The sequence below is a fragment of the Hibiscus syriacus genome, unplaced genomic scaffold (assembly GCF_006381635.1).
Source record: "Hibiscus syriacus cultivar Baekdansim isolate YM2019G1 unplaced genomic scaffold, ASM638163v2 tig00110548_pilon, whole genome shotgun sequence".
In the NCBI taxonomy this organism is placed as follows: Eukaryota; Viridiplantae; Streptophyta; class Magnoliopsida; order Malvales; family Malvaceae; genus Hibiscus; species Hibiscus syriacus.
The window spans coordinates 1,878,700-1,899,426 of NW_024062775.1; the positions used below are offsets into that span (position 1 = coordinate 1,878,700).

A 20,727-nucleotide genomic window follows, 5' to 3' on the forward strand; every position below is an offset into this window, starting at 1 on the left:
CAAACCATTTTCCGATTCTCCACTTGAGGGCTAGCGTAAACAATAGTAAAATACAGCCATCACTCTTCATCATCCGACCAACATCTGCCATGAATAAACTGGTTTGAGATGGTTATAATCTCCACATTTAATCCTTATTGCCAAAGGATCCAAATACCACCACTAAACCCGTGCACTTCAACTCTGAATGAGTTCTGAAAACCCAACGTTCGAATGACTTTATCTGCAACGAACCCACTAATCCGAGTTTTCAGCAACGCAATAATTTCAAGATGACTCTCCCGACATTGTTTCCGCAAATAATGTCTAAAGCTAGAGCTCCCAACACCCTGACAATTCCAAAAAAGAAATTTAACCATTAGGAGATAAGTGTAAGAAAACCCCATTACTGAGGGATGTTTGGGTTGACATTCTCCCTCTCGAGAGTGTTGTCTTCTTCAAGTGTCGTAACCGACGACTCAACTGCACGCATGGATGTTTCCTCCTTTCCATTCTCGCGCGGGATTGATGGGGCCTCTCCATGCACCGTAACTCTAACATGTTTTGTAGTATAATTTGTTTTCTTCAGCCAATCCGTGAACACTGCCGGGGAGAATCTAAATTCTTTATTTTTCCTCACTTTGAGACCTTTATTCCCTTCCCCCACATCTCTCCTATGTCCCTTACTACGGTTACTCCTTTTAATTATATTATCCCGACTAACATCCGAGTTATTAACTACCGAGTGACTCCCACCAGCTGTAACTTGTCTATTTTCCGTGACTTGAGGAATCACACCTTCCTCAATTGCTATCACATTAATTTTTCTTGAGCCCGACTATCTCCAACATCATCCTTTCGAACACTTTGTCCGCCTGTATTTGTTCGCCTACCAGTGCCAGCCCTCTTTTGACCACTTTCCATTCTTTCTTCTCCTTTAGCAATATTCTCCGCCCGAGGAGCTCCGCCCGAGGAGCGTAAACCTGAGTATTCCTCTTGTTAATAGCTTCCTCTGGTACCTCCGGAACTTCCTCTGGTACCTCCGGAACTACCGTAGTATCTTCCTCATGATCATTATTCATAGCATTTAAAACAGTAAAACGAGACCCTCGAGCTTCATCCCGACTACCCTTAGGATTATGATCAGCAATTTTTTTCGATCTCCTTTTGCGTGTTTCCGCTATCATCCATGATCCGAAGCCAGCTTAATAGTTGTCAACGAAAAGTAATTATTTTTGTTACAAATTAATAGTATTAATGATTAATTTGTTATTTTTAAAACTAGGAAAATGATAACTTAAATATTAGTGACATTTAGGTAGGTTATCCTAAATTATAAAATAAAAGAAGAGTGCATCCGACTGAGAAACCTGAAAAATACTTGTCAATCCCAAATTCGAAATGAAATTTCCCTTGAACTAATCGCCTGCTTCCCTTGTAGTTTTTCATTTAAACAAGCTCAAAACAAGCCTATCTCAATTCAATGGAATCCCAGGATCAAAAGCCAGTTGTTTTAATCACAGGTTGTTCACAGGGAGGAATCGGACACGCCCTGGCACGCGCTTTTGCCGACAGCAACTGCAAGGTGGTGGCCACCAGTAGGTCTTTGAGCTCCATGTCTGACCTGCAACAAGATCCCAGGTTTTATCTTCAAGAACTCGATGTTCTGTCGGAGCAAAGCGTGCAACATGTCATGACCAATGTAATTGATAAGTTTGGTCGTGTTGATGTCTTGGTTAATAATGCCGGGATCCAATGCGTTGGCCCTCTTGCAGAAATCCCTTTGCCCGCCCTCGAAAATTCCTTCAATACCAATGTGTTTGGTAAAGCTTAATCTCTCCTACTTATTTTTCATTGTTAATCGAACCAATCGAATAACTTTGGATTTTCTGCTCGGTTTAATTAGTTCAATTTTAGAATTTTAGAACCGAATCGAAATGCTCGCCCGATTACCTACTGCTTCCTTTGGGTGGAGGGTCTTTGTGCTTTATAATTTGGGATTCTGCAGTTAAAAGTTAATCATAGAGTTTTTAAGAACTAGTTTTAAATAAACTGATCTTTCAAGATGAAGTTATTGAATCAATCAATCAATTATTTGTTGCAACAATTTGACCAAGCTCTGCTTCATTAATTGATCTCAATTCCTTTGAAAGTTGTGGTTGCTGGATGTTGAACAGGGTCTATGTTCTAAGTGTTGTCATATTCGAAGTAAATTCGTACTATGTGATATTCTGTACTCGGTGAAAATTTTACTTCAATTACTATTCTATGGTTAAATTGCTTGTTAAGTCAGGGATATAAGGGCATAGGAGCAGCCTTTCTTTAATTGTTTATGTCTGGATAGTATCACTGCTATGTTGCTCCGACTTTTCATTGTTCTTGAAGTGTGGTGTGTCACTCTCTAAATACAGGCAGAACTTGATGAAAAAAAGAACAAACTTGGAAACATACACATATATAACAAACACCAGAGTCCGAATAACATAGCTGCATTGTTTTGTTTTTTCATGAACCCAAGTGTCATAAATTCATAACAGTTGTTTTTCTTAGATGAGTTTCATGTTTGTATTTCCTTGTGGATCATCTCCTCATGGTTTCTTGTAAACATTTATATCCACTGCATAGTTCTCACTTTATTTTTTCCTCCTTTTGTGCTGAATATCAGGAACTGGATTGAAGACCCCTTCCTTAGCCCTATCAAAAAAAAAAAAAAAACACAGCAAAATATTGAGTTCTGATCTGTGTAGATGCCACTGATTGTTTTGTGTTTATGGTGTTGTATTTGATTACAGGTTCAATTAGGGTAGTTCAAGCTGTTGTACCTCACATGGCATCTAAGAAAAAGGGAAGGATTGTGAATATTGGAAGTGTTAGTGCTTTGGCTCCTGGGCCATGGTCCGGTGTCTACACAGCATCTAAAGCAGCTCTTCATGCGCTAACTGATACTTTGAGGTCAGTTTAACATGATATCTGTACAAAATAAAAGGCTGCAAGGGCAATTCACTGCCGTCTAACTCCCTTAGAAAAATAATGTTCTTGCACATTTGTTTAAATGGAGGTGACAAAGAATTGAGTTTAGTTTAAGACCAAAATAGCAGTATGGAACCGAGTAATTTAATCTTTATACGTTTGCTATTGGTGCAAACAAATAATGTGATAACATTGTCAATGAGATGTTGATGAGAACTGCTGAAATCTGACAATGCAAACCCGTATATAGAACTGAAGTAGAAAACGGTTTTCTTCTATTAAAGAACGTAAGCTTTTTGTCTGGTAAGTTCATGTCAGTATCTGGATGGTTTTCCATAACATAGTTATTAATTTTACTTGTTTTCTCCAATATAAGATGTGTACTGATTAAATTACTCGATTATATAGTATAGAGACTAAATTGCACTTTTGACTATAATGTAAGGACTGTACTTCAACTGAAATTTTAGTTAGCCTTTTTGGTTTTTTGCATCTAAATGGATTCAAAATCCACCAAAAATTTTATTATTCAAATTTGTCATCTGTTGAAAAGTAATTTACTGGAGAAAAACAGATCAGTATATTCACGTTACTTTTTTCTAAGGTTACAGCAGGGTTTTGTACAAATAATGACTAAGAGTACTAGCTATAGTAAGAGTCCTAGATTAGTTAAAACATCATCTTTATCTATAAAGAGGGCTAGAATTAATGTAAAAATAAAAATCTACTATTAACATAAAACTCTACTATTTACATGAAAATAATCTCCTACACATAATATAACTCACGTCATCCAATTCCAATTTTACGACTTAGTTGTTATTTTATTCAAAATCTGATGCATTTGCTGCATGATATTTCTTGGAATTTTAAAGCTCTCAAATCTTGTCATTATCTTTGAGGGCGACGTGGGTTTGAGGAATTGAAAATGACCATTGCTTATGCACATCGCTTTTCTATATCTTTTCTGTCTTCTAAAAACGTATAGGTATTTTAACTTAGGTTGTTCTGACACAATTCTTCTTGAAGTATGATGCACATCTGAATATGAGTATAAGGAGCCTTCCAAACTAGGGGTGTTCCAAAAAATCCGGAACCATAACCGTTAACCGGTATAACCGTTACATTTAACAAGTTAATTAACCGAACCGTTAAAAGTTAAAACTAAACTATTTTGGTTAACTAAACCGTTAAAAATGATGGTTAACATTTAAAGCTACGGTTACGAATTTTGATAAATGATTAACCAACAGTTAACCGTTAATAAATTAAATTTATAATTATATTTCTAATTTATTATATTTTTACCTAAATAACTTAATATAATTTTCTATTATTTATAATTTATATATATTTTTAATAAAATTTGTATACAAATAACTTAATATATATTTTTTATTATTTTTAATTTTTTATCTCGTTGATAATATAGAAACATACTTACACCAATATAACTATTTATTTATTGTTAAGTACTAAGATATTGGAAGATATACATACTTACATCGATATAAGTATGTGTTAAGTGTTACACTTTTTTATTTTATTTACTTGTACTGGTGTAACTATGTGTAAAGTGCTATACTTTTTTGTAGTATGAATTATAAAAATTTTTGACAAATAATTGTAATAGGTTAACCGTTAACTGTTTCTTAACGGTTAACCATTTCTTTAAAAAAAATCTCATAACCATTATAATGGTTAACCGACCGTTTAGTCTAAATGGTACGGTTAACTGTCCAGGAACAACCCTATTGCAAACACATAAAAACTTAGCAGAATTGAACATATCTGTGTGAACACATTCCTATCAAACACTCATTCCTGAGATTGAGTAAGCATAGGTTATAATTATAACATCTTGTATGTTGCCAAGATCCAAATATATGTGAGTGATTTATCATCTTATATATGTGTATATTTTGTCTCAAACTGTAACTTAGTTGTATTTTTCACAAACTAGGAAGCTTAGATCCTCCTCCTGAAGAGGAAAGAGTATTCCGAACCTAAGTATATTTTAAGTAACTGAATATGTGGTATTATTTACTTTAGGATATTTGAATATATATGTATGATATGACTACCGGATAATACGCACACACCCACTATGGCTGCAGGATTTCTGGTTTTGGTAGGAGTCGGGGTTTGAACCTTCTGGTTTATTGTGGACGAAGAATCTGCCAGTTTGAATTCCCGAAAGGGGAACCTTGCTTGAGTTTTGGCCCAAAACCTGTAGGTCATTTGAGATTATGATTTGTTAAGACCTGAAAGCAAACAAATATTATTAGATAATGACTATTAATTTTTCTCTTAAATGAATATGACCCTCCAAATACATGAAAAAAATTTCAAAACAAGTATGCATACCCATACCAGGCACATACTCGTATACGACACTTGCACTCGAGTCTGAGTAATGTAGGATAATCTCTTACAATCTTAGAAACCAAGCAAGAACTCCCTAAAGGGAAACTTTGCACGAGTTTCTAGCTCAAAACATGTAGGTCATATGAGATTATTATTAGTAAAAACTTGAAAGCAAACAGAAGAAAACACCTATAATCAGATAATGGCAGGTAGTTAATCTTGCTTTGCTCCGGTTCTTCATATTTTGAAGTACACTTGTCCAACACATATTCGTATATAGGTATGAGAACATAACCCTCCAATGACGCTTCAAATACATGAAAAAACACTTTGAAAACTATTAAGCATACCCATATTAGACATATGCTCGTATACGACACTCACACTTGAGTACGAGTAATATAGGGTAATCCCTTATGATCTTCCAAACCAAGCAAGAACGTAGTTTTTTTTAATAATATTCTGTGATGTATATAGATTGGAGCTGAGCCATTTCGGGATCGATGTCATCAATGTTGTTCCAGGAGCTGTAAGGTCAAACATAGGGAATTCTGCTATTTCTAGCTACAACAGGATGCCCGAGTGGAATCTATACAAACCATTTGAACAAGCCATCCGAGAGAGAGCTTACTTTTCACAAAGAATCAAGACAACCCCAACAGATGTGTTTGCAAAGGATACCGTGAAGGTAATATTGAAGAAAAATCCACCAGCTTGGTTCTCAACAGGTCATTACTCTACTATCATGGCAATCATGTATCATTTGCCAATTTTTGTCAAAGATTTCATTATTAGGAAAGCAATGAAAGGTTGATTTCTCCAACCTCGCACCTGCCGCTGGTTTAATGCAGTTACTTGGATTTTTTATGTCACGGTAACATAACATTTTAATCTTTAGACTCAATTGAACCTTTTAGAGTATAGTTGCATGATTTATTTTATGTTTTGCTTGAAATAATAAAGATTTTATGACTCTAGAAGCAGTTGTATGGTAGATAAAAGAATAGTTCTAGTAATCTGAATGACCAAATTATAGAGACATCAACATCAGTTTAATTTGTTGCTGGTCACTGTTTTTTGCCCTATGAGGATTTGGGCAGTCGAGTAATCCTTCCGGACGACAATGATTATCAGAAACAACTTTCTTGGTAACCAAAGATGCCATTTTTCCGGAGGATTCCTTTCCTTCTCATTGGCTTTAAACGTTTGAATAAAGAAGCAAAACTTATGTTTATTTGTTTTTGGTATTCTACTGCTTTCTTTAACAAAATGCATGCAACAGGGCAAGTCCGATAATGTATAGTACAAACATTATAAACTACAGAGAGGTTATTATGAAACACATTCTTATCTTCACCTTAACATACAGACCAATAAATATAGAAAGAATCCGAGAATCAACCAGAGAGAAACAAGGGCAACTAAGACCTGATCACCACTATCTGGTGTTTCTCTCTTGTGTAGCTTGCTTTGCAGGAACTTGTTCTTCCGGAAGAGGCTAATGGTAGATCTTAAGAGTTGCTTTGGTTGTCCAAAATAGGTCATCTAGGGTGAGCATAGGCGAACCTGATTCCTCTGAAGGAGGCAACGGCGGTGGAACCTGTTGATGAGCTCTGAGGGTTGGGACTCAGAAGTGAGTGTTTCAACTTCATGAGGATCCACGAAGTCAGCCACCAATAGACGTCCACCATTAGGTGGCCATTGCAGGTTATAAATTGCATTACGTGTCTCCATTGCTTCTTCCACTTATGGATACTGCATAAATAGAATTATAACAGGGACTAAATATGTCGAAAACACATAGTACACGGGCGAACCATATATAGAATTCAACCAAAGTTCGTTTCTATATCTGATTGAGAAATAAGAACTTACCATCTTGTTCCCTGGTCGTATCTTCACTATCTGTGGAGTCTGATGAGGAAGAATTGGATCGAGAAGCAGCAAGTTGCATGGTGCCTTTAGGCGTGTTGGTCAGTGTAAAAGCATCAGAGTTCCATGTGTGCCTTTTTGGAGGTTCATTGTTCTCCATAGCTTCTTCATCTGTAAAGACAACTAATATTGTGAGAATTACCCCACCAAATGGAGGTTTCGATTACAATACTCTCTCACTTACCCTGAAGCTTTCTTTTCTTAGCAGGAATAGAAGAATGGCTCTTATTATCAATGAAGATGTCATGTTTGTATGTTGGTGAACCATCTCTCGCAACATGAATTTCCAGTTCCTTGATAATAAGTGCTTCGTTCTCCTCACTATCTTCTCCTATTTCATCAGTACTACATTGTGAATCACTTTGCTTGGTTTCAGGCAAATCCTCGTCCATGGAGTCATCACTCAAACTTCTATCGAAATCTAACTTTTCCGAGAACACCATCTCTCCACTGTCATCTGTATTGCTCGTGTCTGCAGTTGATGTATCATTCTTGTCGTCTCTCTCATCATCAACAGACGTCGTGTTCTCAAGTGGTTGTTTATCATCCATTGAATGCGATTCACCATTATCTGGGACAACATTGCTATATGAACATGGTCCGACCATCTCCTGCTTAACAACATCTTGGCTTAGTTTGGCATTATCATCAATTAGATTATCCTTTAGTTCAATCTTTTCACTAATTGACATAGAATCAGATTTTGCTTGAAACCCTGAAATTTGGTTGATCTCAGGTAGCTGATTGTTCAAAGAAGAAGCGTCATGCATGTCATCCCCATTCTCCAGCTGAGCCTTTGGATCATCAGTCTCTGCCTCAACCTTTGGACTCTCATTCTCCACTGGGGGCTTTCCATCTTGACACTCCATTTGGGTCCTAGAATTCGTATTTTCTTCTTGTTTTGATCTCTGCAAATGTTCTCCGATCAGTGGTACCTCTGTTACCAAGGGCTTATCTTCCACCAACATGTCACTTTCTTCAACTACTCCATGAACAGATGCAGCCACGAAATCACTAATATCATCTTTTAACTTCAACGTGCACTCATTCTCACTATCACCATGGTCCACTACATCTTCAACTTTCTTATGCATGTTATCCTCTTGATTATCATTCACTAGCTGAGCCTTATGGTCATCACTCTCCTCCTCAAGCTTTGAACTCCCATTCTTCACTTCAAGATTTCGATCTGGACTCTCCATTTGCATGTTGGAATTCACATTCTCTTCTTGTTTCAAGCTCTGCAAATGTTCTCCGGTCAGAGGTACTTCTGTTACCGAGGCCTTATCATCCACCAACATGTCACTTTCTTCAATTACTCCATAACCAGATTCAGCCACACAATCACTGATATCATTTTTAATTGTCAACTCACACTCCTTATTCTCACCACCAATACGATCCCCAATATCTTTAACATTCTTATGGATGTCATCCTGTTGATTCTCATTCTCTATCCGAGTCTTAGGATCATCACTCTCCACTTCAAGATTTTGACTCTCAGTTTGCATGTTGGACTTCACATTCTCTTCTTGTTTTGAGCTTTGCAAATGTTCTCCGATCAGTGGTACCTCTGTTACCACAGGCTTATTTTCCGCCACAATGTCAATTTCTTCAACCACTCCATGACCAGATGCAGCCACATAATCACTAATATCATCCTTAAACTTCAACCCACACCCCTTCTCAATCTCACCACCACCATGATCTACTACATCTTCAACTTTCTTATGCATGTCATCCTCTTGATTCTCAGTCTCTAGCTGAGCCTTTGGATCATCACTCTCCATCTCAAGCTTTGGACTCCCATTCTCCTCTTCAAGCTTTTGATCTCGACTCTCCGTTTGCAAGTTGGAATTCACATTCTCTTCTTGTTTCGAGCTATGCAAATGTTCTCCGATCAGTGGTCCCTCTGTTACCGCAGCCTTATCATCCACCAACATGCCACTTTCTTCAATCTCTCCATGGCCAGATGTAGCCACACAATCACTAATATCATCTTTAAACTTCAACCCACACTCCTCATTCTCACCACCAACATCATCCCCTACATCTTTAACTTTCTTATGAATGTCGTCCTCTTGATTCTCATTCTCTAGCCGAGCCTTAGGATCACGTCTCTCCACCTCAGGCATTCGATCTCGACTCTCCGTTTGCATGTTGGAATTCACAATCTCTTCTTGTTTCGAGCTCTGCAAATGCTGTCCAGTCAATGGTACCTCAGGTATCACGGTCTTAACAACAGTGTTCTGAATAGCAGGCTCATCTTCCACTAATATATCCCTTTCTTCAACAACTCCATGATCCGAACCAGTGGATGAATACAGTTCCGCCATCACCGGCTCAACAACATCTAGGCTTATTTTGACATTATCATCAATTACATCATCCTTTGGCTCAGGTACCATTGGATCTTGACACACCATTTTCATGCTAGAATTCACATTCTCTTCTAGTTTCGAGCTCTGCAAATGTTCCCCTTCCACCAGTATGTCCCTTTTTTCAACTACACCATGACCTGAAGCAGCCGGATAATCAGTAACATCATCCGCAAGCTTGAACCCACCATGATCCACTTCTTTGACTTTTTCAGTGCCTTCTTCAACTACAGGCTGAGAATCGCCATTGTTAAAACCATTAGCTGCCTCGTTTGCAGCTTTTTTCCTCTCGGTTCTAACAGCGGCGTCTAAGCGTCTTACCAAATCCTTTTTCAATCCTCGAGTTGTCAAATGCCGTCTCTTGAGTTCTTCTCTCAACTCTACAACCTTCCATTTATCGATTGGTCGATTATCCAGTATTTGAAACTTTGATGACATGTTTCAATGCCTGCTTCAAAACATTATATTTCCTCATTCATTCCATTAGTAATCAACAAGGAAAAGATTATATAAAGATTATACAATAAAACGAAACGCCCATGGTTGAAGGAAACATGGCCAAAGAAAGCTAGTTAGAAACTATAAAAACCAAGTTAAATCATACTTATAATTAGTTGGAAGGGCTGTTGAAAACTCATTATTTATATAAATATACTAGTTTTATATATTAAATAAATTAATTATTTTTACCAAGTAAATAAAACAATATTCACTGGCGCAAAACAATTTTCACGGTTTTGTTTATAACTAATTTTATAATTATAAATTTAAAAATAAAAAAAAGTTAATTGTATTCAAGGAGATATAACAATGAATTAAGGTCAGTCGAGAATAAAAAACCCTAAACTTTCTATAAATTGATTCTAAGAAATATTAAATCAAAATCATGAAAAGATAAACTAATATTTTTAAATATTAACTTCTTTTATAAGACTTCAACGGGAGAGAAAACTATTAAGGGCATGAGAAGATTTCGTGTTTCACCCAATTTCTTATTTAATGATAATTTTAGATTTTATTAATTTAAATATTTTTTAGATTAAATTTTGAATCAAATATTTTTTAAAATTCTCATTAACTTTAAAATTAAGTAATTTAACTCTGTAGCCAAGATAAATATATTAAAAAGTTACTTAATTTTAGCGATTGACTTGATGGAGAAGGTTGGGACCATTGTTATTAATATTATATTATGTTGTAAACGCAGTGACTAAGGTCTAAGTTGGTAATAGTTAATGTTTATATATATTATTTTTGTTATTTTCTCATCTTTTAGATAATAAGTTTAATCTCAATATATATAAATAATTACTTTCTATGGCTTCAACAAACACATAAACTTATTTCGAAACAAATAAATTCCATGCATTTCATGATAATAAGTCAGAAAGAAAGATGTCATAAGCATTTAAATAATGAAATATTTACCTTGAAAAAAATTATATAATTAATTCCATAATGCACCCATCATCCAACAAAATTAAGATTGAAACACTAAACCAGCCGTTTTCCAGCTTAATTTAAAAGAAAAAATGAAAACAAATCCGATATTACCCACAAAGAAATGGTAGAGATACAAGAAAGATTAAGGTACGCACAAGGTTATATATTTGAGAACCCTCGCTTTTCCTTTGAAAAAAATTACGAGAAAATGTTATCTGAAAGTTCTAATTTCAACAAGTAGAAACCCTAGTTTTCGACAAAGGCCAAGGCGAGAGGAGAATCGGCAACATAAAAGGAGAGTTCTATGAGTGAGATATTATTAGGTTTTATTGTTCTACTAAATTTAGCCATAAGTGATGGGGGGGGGGGGGAAATCAATGAAATTCCGGTTTAGAAAGAACTTGATGATGTCTGGTGATGTTGAATTAAGCAAATGAGAGGTCAAGTTTAGTTTTTCTGATATTCTAATTTTGACTTTTATTCAGAGTTTTAAACTTGTAGAAAGCCTTTATTTATAAAATAAAAAAATTTATTTATAAGTTATTAATAAATTTTATATAAGAATAAAAATTTTGAGTATAAAATACTTAAACAAGCATTTTATTTGAGTTTAAATAAATATTTTTATATTATATAATCAATATAAAATATAAAGGTTGACTTTGAAATTAGTCTTACAAAATGTTTTATAAAACTTTTATGGTAAATTATACGAATGAACTCCTAACTATTGTCTCATTTTATTTTGACCATTATTTTTAAAATTTTATCAATTAGATCACTTTATTATTTAAGTGTGACAATAAAACTATTCGCTATTAACCCTTCATAGAAGAAGCGACGTGACAGTTAATTAATAAACTTGATATAATTATATATTTTTGTGTATTATATTAATTTAATTTTAATTTTGAATAATTTAATCTTAATGACAACCCTTGTTAACACCTCGTTATTTTTATTTATATAATCTGATAAAATTATCTTACAAGGAGATCTGATCTTGGGACAATGAAAGAGCACACATGCGGCTGAACCACTCGGTCAAGTGCATCAATTAGTAATATGTGACAACAGTTTTTTTTTTATATTTTAGTCCAACTAAAGAAAGAAAATTATTTATGCCATCAACCAGAGTTATTTTTTTTATATATTTTTTAATTTTTTTATTAATTGTAATATAATATTTTAGTTCAACAGGTTTATTACAAATTCGAATAAAAAATTCAACATTTTTTTATATATTTTTAATTTTTATTTATTAATTGTAGTCTCATATTATATTTATTAATAGTCATACATATATATAAAATTATAGTTTAGTAGCACAAATAATTTCTAATATTAAATTATAATTAACAAATAAAACTTAAGAATGATTTATGCCGTTAATAAAAGTTATATTTTTTATAAAAAAAATTGTTATATTTTTTATTTAAATATGTTGTTAACAAATAAAAATTAATAATATTTTTTTTTTTGATTTATCTAGATTGAATATAAGATAACATTTGTTCAAAAATTAAGAATTCTTTTTCCATTAACGCAAGTTAGAAATATCTAAAATATATTTAAATATGTAGTTAACAAATAAAAAAAATGAATTATTTATGCTATAACAAAAGTTAAAAATATTTTAAAAATGTTATATTTTATGTATTTTTATATATTTTTAAATATAATTTAATATATATGCATGACTATTAATAAACAAAATATTATATTATAATTAATAAATAAAAATAAAAATATATAAATAGAACATTGAATTTTATATTCAAATATGTGATTTTGCTTTTGGTTAAGATGATCCTATCTCCCTATTAGCATTCTCACTTTTTTTTTCTTTCATTAGTTGAACTCTTTTTTTGCTATTAAAAAGTTTAGGTTAGGGGTGGCTCCTCCAATCGAACACTTTTGTTTCACGTTAACCATAACAATTTTGGTTCTCGTTAACCATAACAATTTTGGTTCCATCGCTTCTCCTAAGTTTGAGTTATCTAGCTTTCAGGGCCGGTCCTGACATTTGAAGGGCCCTAGGCAAAAGAAGAGATAAGGGCCCTTAAAAAAATAACTTAAAATTCAAGAATAAATTTCGGTAGACGCCAAACAAATTTTTTCATTAAAATTATACGAGTAGATTCTATTAATTAACCACATTATTTTACCAAATATATAAAGAGACATCACAATTTTCACTCAATTTACTCCTATTATGTCTTCAATCATCTCGTAGAATCGTTTCTCTCAATCGAAAATTGACGCTTCTCACCTACAAAACAACATACACATTTTCATAAGAAACGGTTTCTTCTAGCATTTTGAGATGCAAAGTCATTGATAATAACATCAACATCAATGTTTTATCATCTCCTTCTCAATAGCTAATGTTGCTAAACATTCACCTTTCTTGTGACATTGATGACCTCAAGTACGTTTTTATTAATTTAAGCTTTGAGAAACTTCTTTCGGCTGAAGCAACGGTCACAGGCAAAGTTAATAAAATTCTATAAGCAATTGAAGTATTCGGATAACAATCTGCAGATTTGACAAATTTAAGAATTTTAATGGCGGATAACAATTCTGTCGGCAAAGTCATTTGTAAGACTTTCATTCAGAGAAAAGATCATCTAAGTCAACATCCGATGAATTGCCATGAGAAAAGGTATAATGAAAAATGAGCACAACATTCTTTCAACTCATTATCGTCTGACTTTAACTTATTTGAATATATAAAAATCCAAAAATACTTTCAAATGTCTTCATTGCTCAAATCTATTATTCAAAGAAGCAATTGCCATATCTACCACAAACCAAAAAATAATTGACTCTAAATGACTCTTCACTCATTATCGTCTAATGACTTTAACTTATTTGAATCATATAAAAATCCAAAATACTTTCAAATGTCTTCAATTGCTCAAATCTATTATTCAAAGAAGCAATTGCCATATCTACCACAACCAAAAAATAATTGACTCTAAATGACTCTTCAGGCGATTCAACTTCGTTATCCTCGTTATTCTCTCCAAAAAATTTCTTTCTAATCACACAACGTTTTGTGGGAAAGATAGGCTCCACATCCATTTCAAGTGCAAGATTTTTAGCTACATTCATATTAGTTGTAAAGCCTTCATCTCTATATTTTTCAAAGTAAGACATCACACCTTCTAATTGCCTTATGGTAGTATCAATGCACATAGACTTAGATTGTAATTTCTTGCTTACCATATTAACAGCAAATAAAATGTCATACCAAATCACAACACCAAGCAAAAACTCAAAACTTGAGAGTGCATTCACCAAACTTTCAGCTTCACTTTTTGACTTTGCATCATTTTCACAAGATTCATATAATTTACACAAAGCCAATCTTATTTGGGGACATTGAAATCTAATAGCTTTGACACTTTTAATTCGACTCTCCCATCGAGTATTTGATAAATATTTCACAGTTAATCCAGGAACATTATCAAGTAAAATTTTCCATCTCTTTGTAGAACCCGAAAACAATGCATATATGCGTTGAATAACTCCAAAAAAAGAAATAGCTTTAACACAAGAATGTGCCATATCACCAAGAGTGAGATTTAGACTATGACAAGCACAAGACATGTATAATGCTTTTGGATTAATTTCAAGAAATCTTTTTTGAACACCTTGGTGCTTTCCTTTCATATTAGAACCGTTATCATAACCTTGTCCCCTCACATCATCAACATTAAGATCAAGAGACTTCAAAACATTTTGTAGTTCATTAAAGAGTCCTAATCCAGATGTATCATCCACTTTTAGAAACTCCAAAAAGAACTCCTCAATTTTAACTTTGTTATTTAATATATTAACACATCGAACTATGAGGGTCATTTGTTCTTGATGGCTCACATCAGGCGTACAATCAAGAATTATGGAAAAATATTTAGCCTCTTTAATGATCTTAATGATAGAATTTCTCACACTTTGAGACAAAAGGGAAATGAACTCATTTTGAATTTTATGTCCAAGATAATGATAATGAATTTCACGATCCTGAATGTGTCTAACATGATCTTGCATAATCACATCAAACTCTGCAATCATTTCAATCAATCCCAGAAAATTACCATTGTTATCTTGATATAGTTTTTCATTAGATCCTCGAAATGCAAGATTATGTTTAGCAAGACATTTCACAACTGAGAATTCTTTGTAACACTTGTCTCCAACGCTCTTTCTCTTTCATATCTCTTCTTGCAAATTTTTATCGATTGTTTGATTTTATTCAATCTTACTCTTAATTCATTCCAAATATTCATATTAGTCATATGTTCAACACTATTTTCATGTTGTTTAAGCCTTTGGCTAATATGTTTCCAATCACTTAAGCCATCATTTGCTAACAAACTTACATTACTAATCGATTTGAACAACTTGCAACAAAAACAATATACTTTGTCAACATTTTTGGAATAAACTAACCATTTTCTATCACTAGTCTCACCATTGCTCAACTTTCTAGAATAACATGCATATGAGAAATGTCTATAATATTTATCAACAGGAAATTCAAGATCCATTTCTCTTATGGGCCCTTTTTCAACTAATATATCCCTCGCATTATTGTCAAGATTCTCCCAATTTATAGGATCATATATTCAAATGAGGAAGTGTTTCTTCCAATGCCTAAATTTTCAACATTTTCATCAATTGGCACATCATTAAAGTCAATTGAATCATTCACATTTTCAGAATTTTCAAGATTTTCAGTATGCAAATTTTCAGTTGATTGATTCAAAGTTTCATGAGAATCAGCCTTTTTAAACAAAAATTTATCAAGAGCACCTTTTTGTGACTTCTTTAACTCCTCCTCTAGCTTCCTTTTTTTTCTTTTTTCACTTCCAGACAAATGTTTTTTAGACAACATCTTATCAAAGAGTCAAACACAAACCAATTCTAATAAATAAGTATAAGAAAAGAACAATTGCACCTGGATTCTTCAATTAGAATTGTAGTCCTTTGGAGTAAGATAAAATCTCAAATTCCCAATTTGATAATTGACACTGTTGACATAAATATTAATAGTTATAACATGGACACCAAAATAAAAACATCAAAAAGAGAGCAAGTGAGCAGATACATAAAATCTCTTATCATAATGATAACCAGCAGGTGTCTCACCCTTTAAATTCTGATAAAAGTAAAAAAATTAATAAATTAAATCTTATATTTTGAAAGAATTGAGGCAATACATCAAACTTTTACCAAATAACATAGGTTTTGATCACTATGCAATTGAAAGCATCAACTTTTTAATTGGGCCACAGCGAGCACTCGAATTTAATAACATGGACTAACCCATTGTGATGGAAGCCATATCCTATCATTCCATAATTTAAGAAACAATATTCGACCAATTTTATTTTCATGGTTATGGGTGTCATTAGGAAGCCCTAGAAGGCTAGAAGTTAAAGCTTGCTGGGAGCAGTAACTGAATATATTCATTCTATCTATTTCACTCGAATATGATATTAATTTGTCACAAATACAAAGAGTGTGCAACACATCCACTTTTATATCCCAACCACCCTGACCCCTTTTGCTTATTTCAGTAGTAAATACACACACCATTCGTCCATTCCCATTGTCCCACCACAACCAAATCAACCTAAGTCATTGTCTTATCGACTATCGTCTTATCGAATAGCAATAGAAAGGGAAAAGAAAAGAAAAAAATAGCTCAATTATTTGGTGCACGCATTAATTAAGCTGTTGTGCAAGTAATTTTTGTCCAAACCTTACTCCTTCAAATATGGTAGTTTTCAAATTCCAATGAAATTGTAAGCACTAAGCAGATACGAAAGGCACAACTTTTGGTTGAGAAAAAAGAAAAGAAAGGCAGGAGTTGCCGACGAGCAGGATGCAATATTTACAGAAATTAAAAAGAAAAATGATTTATACCGGTTTAGGTCTCGTTAATGCCTTCTTGATGAGTTATGGTGAGGGACGATGAGGATGAGATGGAAGCACCGAACCAGTGAATAATGATCGCCTGACCGGTCGCCTGAGGTCCGACGAGACTGTGCGTGAATGGTGACTCGTGACTTGAGATTGAGAGTCGTGGTGTGTTAGCCGTTAGGGATTGAAAGTTTCTAATTTGGGGTTAGAAAATGAAAAACAAGATAGAAAGTGAGAAAAATGGGCCCCCTCATGTTTTTTCTGGATATATATTTTAACGTGATTTTGTGCTTGAAGTTAAAAATGTTTGGAAAAAATGGGCCCCCTTCTCGCCTGGGCCCTAGGCGGTCGCCCTCCTCGCCTGGGCTCAGGGCCGGCCCTGCTAGCTTTGCATCTTAAACTTATGCGTGCTCTGAAAATCAATCCATGCCCAAGATCATGTCAAACTCTCTGAAATGAAACTCCATTTAATCGACTGGAAAGGTCTCACCTTGAATCTCAACGGGATACCTACAGTGAACCTTGTCTACTAAGACAACTAATCCTAATGGACTAGATACTCTCATATCTCTAGATCCTCTGTTGGGATATTTCTCTCTCAGACCAAGTAATAACATATGTAAGAGTGGCTGGATACTCGAACTCCTATCTCTAGATCCTCTGCTAGGATATCTCTCTCGATAAGTGACACAACATATGCTCGCAATCCCTCCGTGTGAACGTTTTATGATCCATCTTCGAAAGCCTTGGTCTGAAAGGGAGTCATTTAATAACGATAGGCGAAGGAGAGTTTGATAACTCTAGCATCTTTCAGACCTGGTTTTTCAAAGCCAGGATCCAAAGGAGGTTCAGTTTGCCAAACCGCCAGCCAGCGGATCACAATCCAGCCGCTTTCCTTGATCCATGCTTAAAAAATTTCCTCTTAGGATTTTCAAGTTTCAACAGCCTTTAGCCTTGGAACTTCCCATGAGTGGAATCCTTTCATAGACATTTAATCAAAAGATTATGTTAGCTTTCTAGTGATTCAATCATCTTTTGATGAACGTATTCCTGTGATTCCATCTTCATTCGCGTGCCAACCTTTCCTCTCCCATTGGTCGAGCTACTGCGTAACCTCTCCTTTAGTCGAGCTTAATCACTTTCCTTATGACGCGGGCAGCCCATTTAATTGATACTATTATGCAAATCGCATAATAGAACTTATGATTGAAAAATGCATATGAATAGATTGATCCACGAAGAACGTAATCCTATATAATGACATAGCTAACTAACATTTTTTGAGGAAAGCGTAAGCTAAATAAAGGCCAAAAGACGCCTACAGGAGTTGGGTTTATGTGTTATTTCTCCTTAAAAATGAATTTTATAACTGGGCTCTAACCAATAGAATGTAGCCTCTGGAATGAAGTACTCATAGCTGAATGAAATTCCAATACCCTAATAAGCTGAATTAAATTCCTTGTCCTAATACCCTAATAAGCTTCATGTTGTCCCTGTCCATAGTCGAGTCACTTCATACCTTTCTCCCCTAAGATGAAGTAAGTTGCTTGTCCCCGAACGACTGGAACATTTTTGTCATATTCTATTCTTGTTGTGGATTTCTTTTTCGATGCGATGGTCATCTGTTTGATCCTTTTTGTCAAGCTTTAGCTTTCACATTCTTTGATTCAATCTATCTTCTTGAGCATTCCTAAACTGACCACCTCTCACAGTGCACTAACCACTCAGTGAAAGTCGACCCAGATTGAATGTACACGAATCCAGGATAACCCGAACTCGAGCAATAAATTGACAAATAAGCTACTAACTCTTGAGCCTTTTCGCTCTCATTGGCCACGCCTTAAAAGCCCATCTTGAAGGGGGTTGAGATGGCATAACAATCCATTTAAGCAGAGATAGGGAAATAACCCTTCTAATTATCCTTCGGACGTTGCTGTGGATTCAATTCCTCTCGCTTCCGCTCGAGAGCACTTCGTCCCTCTCGAGACTAAATACACATGTATTGTAAACCATATGCTTCTAACTCACGTAGCTCTTATTTTTCCTCTTCGTATTCAATACCAGGAAACGAACTTAGGTTGTACGATCTCGATGGTAGAGCTTTTTCTAATGCATTCTGATCCTGCAAGGGAGAGTAACGTAGCCCCTCTAGCTATCAACTTAAAAGCCCCTCGGTGGAGACAAAATAAAATCCAAGCTTGAGCCCTGTCACTTTCCTCTCTAACACGCTCGAGACATTCGGACCTCTCCAGTTAACTCATTTGGATCCTGGTAGAAGGGTTCTACTTTCTATGGCATAAGGGAATGTAAATGTGACGATCGTTCTACCTGTTGAAAGCATTGTTAAAATGATTTTCAAGTTTGGCAACCAACTTTGAAAAAATGGTTTTCAAAGTTTGGTAAATGTTTCTTTGAAAATGGTTTTCAAAGTTTGGTAAATGTTTCTTTGAAAAATAGTTTTTCAAAGTTTGGTAGATGTTTGTTGAAAAATGATAATGGGATAATCACAATTAATCCCTAGGCTTTAGGGTATTTACAAGATTAAGTCTTTAGTTTCAACTATAAATACCTTAGCTCATTTAGCTTCAAAACACCCCAAAAATCATTTCTTTCTCCCAATACTATAGAGCTTTCTTGTGAGTAGTGAGTGTTTTGTAAACACCTGTAAATTTTCTCTCTTAGTAAAAGATCTGCAGCAGTCCGGAGACGTAAGCACAATTGGCTGAACTCCGTTATCAATTTTGGGTATTATTTTTCTGCTTTTATTTCACATTCTCACTAATATGGTTATAAGGGAAATTACTTGTACTCGGTTTATTTCCCAACAACTGACATCAGAGCTTTTGGTTGTGAATTTTGTCAATTTTTTTGCAAGGTAACTATTTATTACTATTCATGTGAATAGTAAATTTTGTGAATAGTAAAAAATTTGTCGGCGATACGAATTTGTCGACGGAGGTGTTCTAATACACGGTGGTTCGCAAGAATTGTCAGAAAAGATCCAAACGAAGCCATATTTGAGTGGGAGCGATGGCTGCAGACGAAGGGAAGGTGAAAATTGAAAAGTTCGATGGTGCGAACTTTGGCTTTTGGAAGATGCAGATTGAAGATTTTCTGTACCAGAAAAATCTATATCAACCTCTCTCAAGAAAGCAACCAGAGGGCATGAAGAATGAAGACTGTGCTCTTCTCGACAGACAAGCCCTCGGAGTTATCCGACTGACGTTATCCTGCAATGTTGCTTTTAACATAGCAAAGGAAAAGACCACGTCGGGTCTTATGGCGGCTCTCTCCAGTATGTATGAGAATCCATCAGCCTCAAACAAAGTGCACTTGATGAGGCGATTATTCAATTTACGGATGACGGAAGGGGCATCGATGGCACAACTCCTAAATGAACTCAACACAATCACAACCCAGTTGAGTTCAGTGGAAATTGAATTCGATGATGAAGTTCGAGCTTTAATTCTCTTATCATCTACAGACAGTTGGAATGCTACTGTTACAGCAGTTAGCAGCTCGTCGGGAAATAGTAAATTGAAATTCGACGATGTTTGGGATCTGGTACTGAGTGAAGAAATTCGACGGAGAGAATCGGGTGAAGCATAAACCTCCTCAGCCTTACACATGGAGTCCAGAGGGAGAACTTCAGAAAGAAATTCAAATCATGGCAGATTGAAATCCAGAATGGGCAAATCAAGAACATGAAAGAAAGATTTTACCT

At 34.7% G+C, this 20,727-nt stretch overlaps 3 protein-coding genes across 3 annotated transcripts; 1 reads left to right on the top strand and 2 right to left on the bottom strand.

Annotated features, from left to right (window-relative positions):
* The first annotated feature begins 1,364 nt into the window (after nt 1–1,364).
* Nucleotides 1,365–6,174, top strand: LOC120130729 (short-chain dehydrogenase RED1-like). Its single transcript, XM_039147896.1, has 3 exons — nt 1,365–1,802; nt 2,772–2,931; nt 5,794–6,174. Exons 1-3 carry the CDS (start codon nt 1,463–1,465, stop codon nt 6,128–6,130), a joined length of 837 nt encoding a protein of 278 aa, XP_039003827.1. The 5' UTR covers nt 1,365–1,462; the 3' UTR covers nt 6,131–6,174.
* Nucleotides 6,175–6,861: 687 nt separating this feature from the next.
* Nucleotides 6,862–10,064, bottom strand: LOC120130988 (dentin sialophosphoprotein-like). Its single transcript, XM_039148116.1, has 3 exons — nt 7,433–10,064; nt 7,192–7,359; nt 6,862–7,061 (listed from the first exon to the last, which is right to left on the bottom strand). The coding sequence occupies exons 1-3, from the start codon at nt 10,062–10,064 to the stop codon at nt 6,862–6,864; spliced, it is 3,000 nt and encodes a 999-aa protein (XP_039004047.1).
* A 3,870-nt stretch (nt 10,065–13,934) lies between these two features.
* LOC120130989 (zinc finger MYM-type protein 1-like) lies at nt 13,935–15,149 on the bottom strand. Its single transcript, XM_039148117.1, has one exon. It carries the CDS (start codon nt 15,147–15,149, stop codon nt 13,935–13,937), a length of 1,215 nt encoding a protein of 404 aa, XP_039004048.1.
* Between the last annotated feature and the right edge of the window lie 5,578 nt (nt 15,150–20,727).

Excerpts from the sequence above, each read along its gene's own strand:
- LOC120130729 (XM_039147896.1), top strand. The coding sequence starts at position 1,463 with ATGGAATCCCAGGATCAAAAGCCAGTTGTTTTAATCACAGGTTGTTCA. Across the intron at positions 1,803-2,771 it reads CTTCAATACCAATGTGTTTG|GTTCAATTAGGGTAGTTCAA; the intron begins GTAAAGCTTAAT and ends ATTTGATTACAG. Across the intron at positions 2,932-5,793 it reads GCGCTAACTGATACTTTGAG|ATTGGAGCTGAGCCATTTCG; the intron begins GTCAGTTTAACA and ends TGATGTATATAG.
- LOC120130989 (XM_039148117.1), bottom strand. The coding sequence starts at position 15,149 with ATGATTGCAGAGTTTGATGTGATTATGCAAGATCATGTTAGACACATT.
- LOC120130988 (XM_039148116.1), bottom strand. The coding sequence starts at position 10,064 with ATGTCATCAAAGTTTCAAATACTGGATAATCGACCAATCGATAAATGG. Across the intron at positions 7,360-7,432 it reads TAAGAAAAGAAAGCTTCAGG|ATGAAGAAGCTATGGAGAAC; the intron begins GTAAGTGAGAGA and ends TTGTCTTTACAG. Across the intron at positions 7,062-7,191 it reads TACGACCAGGGAACAAGATG|TGGAAGAAGCAATGGAGACA; the intron begins GTAAGTTCTTAT and ends AGTATCCATAAG.